At 39.6% G+C, this 3,420-nt stretch overlaps 1 protein-coding gene across 1 annotated transcript; it reads left to right on the top strand.

Moving 5' to 3' along the window:
* Positions 1-179: 179 nt before the first annotated feature.
* On the top strand, positions 180-3,107 carry LOC107577619 (sarcalumenin-like; the record flags this gene model as incomplete). Its single annotated transcript, XM_016263676.1, has 5 exons — positions 180-1,151; positions 2,147-2,245; positions 2,412-2,507; positions 2,634-2,750; positions 2,842-3,107. Coding segments are annotated over 5 exons (1,550 nt in total), but the record flags the coding sequence as incomplete, so codon positions are not given.
* Between the last annotated feature and the right edge of the window lie 313 nt (positions 3,108-3,420).

Genomic DNA, 3,420 nt, shown 5'->3' with positions numbered 1-3,420 from the left:
ACTATTTTTAGGTTTTGGTTTTCCATGGTGTTTTGGTAAAAAATTTATCGAACTTGTGCATAATTACTTTTGTCGCCATTATGTTGTAATATCAAATATGATTCATTCTTCATTCTGTGTGAATGTGCTGATTTATATCCCATCACATTTAGGGTAATATTATTGTTTTTCTTTCAAAGATGCAGTGGAGTCTGAGACTGAGTCACTGGTGCCGTTCCAGCTGAAGTCTGAAGGCGAGCTGTTTAACTGCTGTGATGGCACAGAGGATATAAGCCAGAGCTCCTCCAATGACACTCCTGCACCAAACAGACCTGTGTGCCAACCCTGTGGCACTGGTGCACATATTGACACCACGGCCGAAGATGTCAGCTCTGAGGATGACGAGGAAGATGTTGTTTCAGAAGAGAAATCTGAAGAGTTGAATCAAGAGACCTCTTCTGAAGAGATATTTGAGGAGGAGGCACAGGAAGGAGAGGCAGAAGCTGAGTTAGATGAATCTAATGAAGCGGCGGTGGAGGAAGTTATTGAGGAGGCACGTGAAGACGTGAAGGAGGAGGAGATCTCAGAGGTAGACAGTGATGTAGAGTCACAAATAGTTGTTGAGGAATCTGTGGAAGAAGACGACGAGGAACTTGCTCAGACTGAAGAGGAGGTAGTTGAGGAAGAGGAGGTTCTTCAGACTGAAGATGAAGCAGGTGAAGAAGAGGAACTTACTCAGACTGAAGAGGAGGTAGTTGAGGAAGAGGAGGTTCTTCAGATTCAAGATGAGGCAAGTGAGGACAAGGAGATTTCTCAGACAGAAGACGAGGCAGAGGCAATTTCTCAGGCTGAAGAGCCAGTGGAAGATAAATCAGAAGAGGTAACGGAGGAAGAAGCTGAAGAAGAGGAAGCTATGACAGAGGAAGAAGGAGCTCCTGAGGTTGTGGAAGAAGAGCGATCTGTAGAAGAACCAGAAGCCTTTGAAGAAATGATGGAAGCAGAAGCAGCTAAGGAGCTAGTTGCAAATGTTGTTGAAGTAGCTCAAGAGGAAACTGTGGACCTTGTGGAACCAACTCCTGAACAGGTTCAAGAAGATGTTTCTGCACTTGTTGAAGAAACAACAGTGGAAGAAGTGTCAGATGATGTACCAGCAACCAAAGCTTCTGCGAAAGGTACAATATTATTCACTCAGCATAAATGATATTGGACATTTAAAAACAAGATAATTGTCGAATTAGAATCATTCAGTACATTTGCAAAGATAATTTAGAAAATCGCACACCTAAACAATGGTAAATGTGATGGCACCTCTACCGTTGTTCTGTGAAATTTCATGCGTGATATCGAGTCACTTAAATACGAATCCATGCAATCAGAAATTAAGTAGGAGGCCAGATTTTCCTTATGTTCAATTCGGTCACGTAAATTTGCCATTCGCCAGCAGAATGTAAGCTATTTGGTTTAAAAGTGACTTCAGTCTGAGAAAATAAAATTGCTAATGTGACTGGACCTTTATACTAATGTAAAGTCTAATATATTTAAAAGCTTCAGAATCATCTTAAAGCCTCTGGTTAAACTCCATTACAGTGGAAATAACCAGAGGGAAGGAACTATTTTGTTGTCTCGTGGCCAGGGGGCAGAAGAGGACACTACTGTAAAAGTCAGTTCCTCATGCTTCTCCACCTGATAACTTTGGTCGAAGGTGGCACAGGAATAAACCCACCACCAAAATAACCTAACAGAAATAACCCTTGGCACAAGTCCATTGCCATTCATAACAATATGTTCTCTGGCCTGCATGGAGGACAGTTTTGTAATAGGGAAGAAATGTTTCAGATGCTTTTAATAGTACATTTATTGTGTTTAACTGGCTCCAAAAAGATGTCTGATGTAGATGACTGATTGCAGTAGATGGACCCAACATGACAGTTTGTGTTTTGGAGGCAGATTATTTTTGTAAACTAAGACAAACACAATTGATAAATTTGTTAGCTTAAAATAATAAATAGAAATAAATAATGGAAAATGAAAACCAAACTAAAACAGCAATAAGATTAATTTGAAACTGCTAAATGATTAAAAGCTTATTTTGTGGGTCTACAAGAAAATGTTATTATATGAGCTTCATGTTTTATGCTGATTTTGACTGGCTGTTTTTCTCTGGCAGTGGAGAAAACAACCCAGTCAGGTCCTACCACAAGAGATCAGTCTCACATCGAAGAGACGCTGCGTCTGGCAGCAGCTGAACCTTCACGGGAATTTGTCGGTGTGTCATATAATGAAAATAAAAAAATATATATAAAAGTACCTTTCAGGGCTATACAGTGTGTACCATATTAGACCAGTTATTTTTTTTAGCTTCACCAAAATCTCCAAATGGTAGCAGAATGAGTCAGTTTCTATTATAATTTCATCAAATATATCTCTTGTAGATGCTCTGAAGAAGCTGCAGCATGTCTACAACACTGCAATTAAACCCATGGACAAGGCCTACAAATACAATGAGCTCCGGCAGCATGAAGTGTCAGGTAAAGTCTTTGGATTTTGGGTTCAGTTTTACAACATCACTCCAGACTACTGCTCTTCTACCATGAAAAGGATCTAAATGAACCCCTATCCTCAGTTGAACTCTATCTTTTCTTCACATTATTCAGATGCAGAGATCACCTCTAAGCCCATGGTCCTGTTCCTGGGTCCTTGGAGCGTTGGCAAGTCTTCCATGATCAATTATCTTCTAGGTCTCGATGACACTTCACAACAGCTTTACACTGGTAACCCATCAATCTTCAAATTAATAAATACTACAATCTTTAAATTTAGACCTCCTTTGTTCTATCATCTTGCTCTCGTTTGCTTTCTCAGGGGCTGAGCCCACAACCTCAGAATACACTGTATTGATGCACGGTGAGAAGTTTCGCACCATTGAGGGTATTGTCATGGCGGCAGACAGTTCCCGCTCTTTCTCACCCCTGGAGAAGTTTGGTCAGGGGTTTCTGGAAAAGCTGGTGGGAATCGAGATGCCGCACAAACTCCTGGAGCGAGTCAACTTTGTCGACACACCTGGAATCATCGAGAACCGCAAACAACAAGAGAGAGGTGAGAATACAGTATTAACAAAGACTGTTTGAGTTTGGTATGTACAAGAGGACAATTAGACAACATGCAGTTCTGAACATGAATTGAATATAGATACACAATCTAGGTTATCAGACCATTTCTGACGCTCCACACTTCCATTAATGATTCTTTTATGACATTTAAGGAATAAATACTTGGAAAAGGAAATTAAATATCATGAACAAATTTTTGACTTTAACACTTTAATTAATTATTGATTAATTTAACTCTTTATTTACTATCAACTAGTTGCTTATTAACATGTATATTGGCTGTTTTATCTACAAGTGCATCTCAATAAATTAGAATGTCGTGGAAAAGTTC

The sequence above is a fragment of the Sinocyclocheilus grahami genome, unplaced genomic scaffold, assembly GCF_001515645.1.
Source record: "Sinocyclocheilus grahami isolate Dianchi unplaced genomic scaffold, SAMN03320097.WGS_v1.1 scaffold6600.1, whole genome shotgun sequence".
NCBI lineage: Eukaryota > Metazoa > Chordata > Actinopteri > Cypriniformes > Cyprinidae > Sinocyclocheilus > Sinocyclocheilus grahami.
Note: the sequence above shows the minus strand (reverse complement) of the source record. Positions and strands in the feature narration are given on the sequence as shown.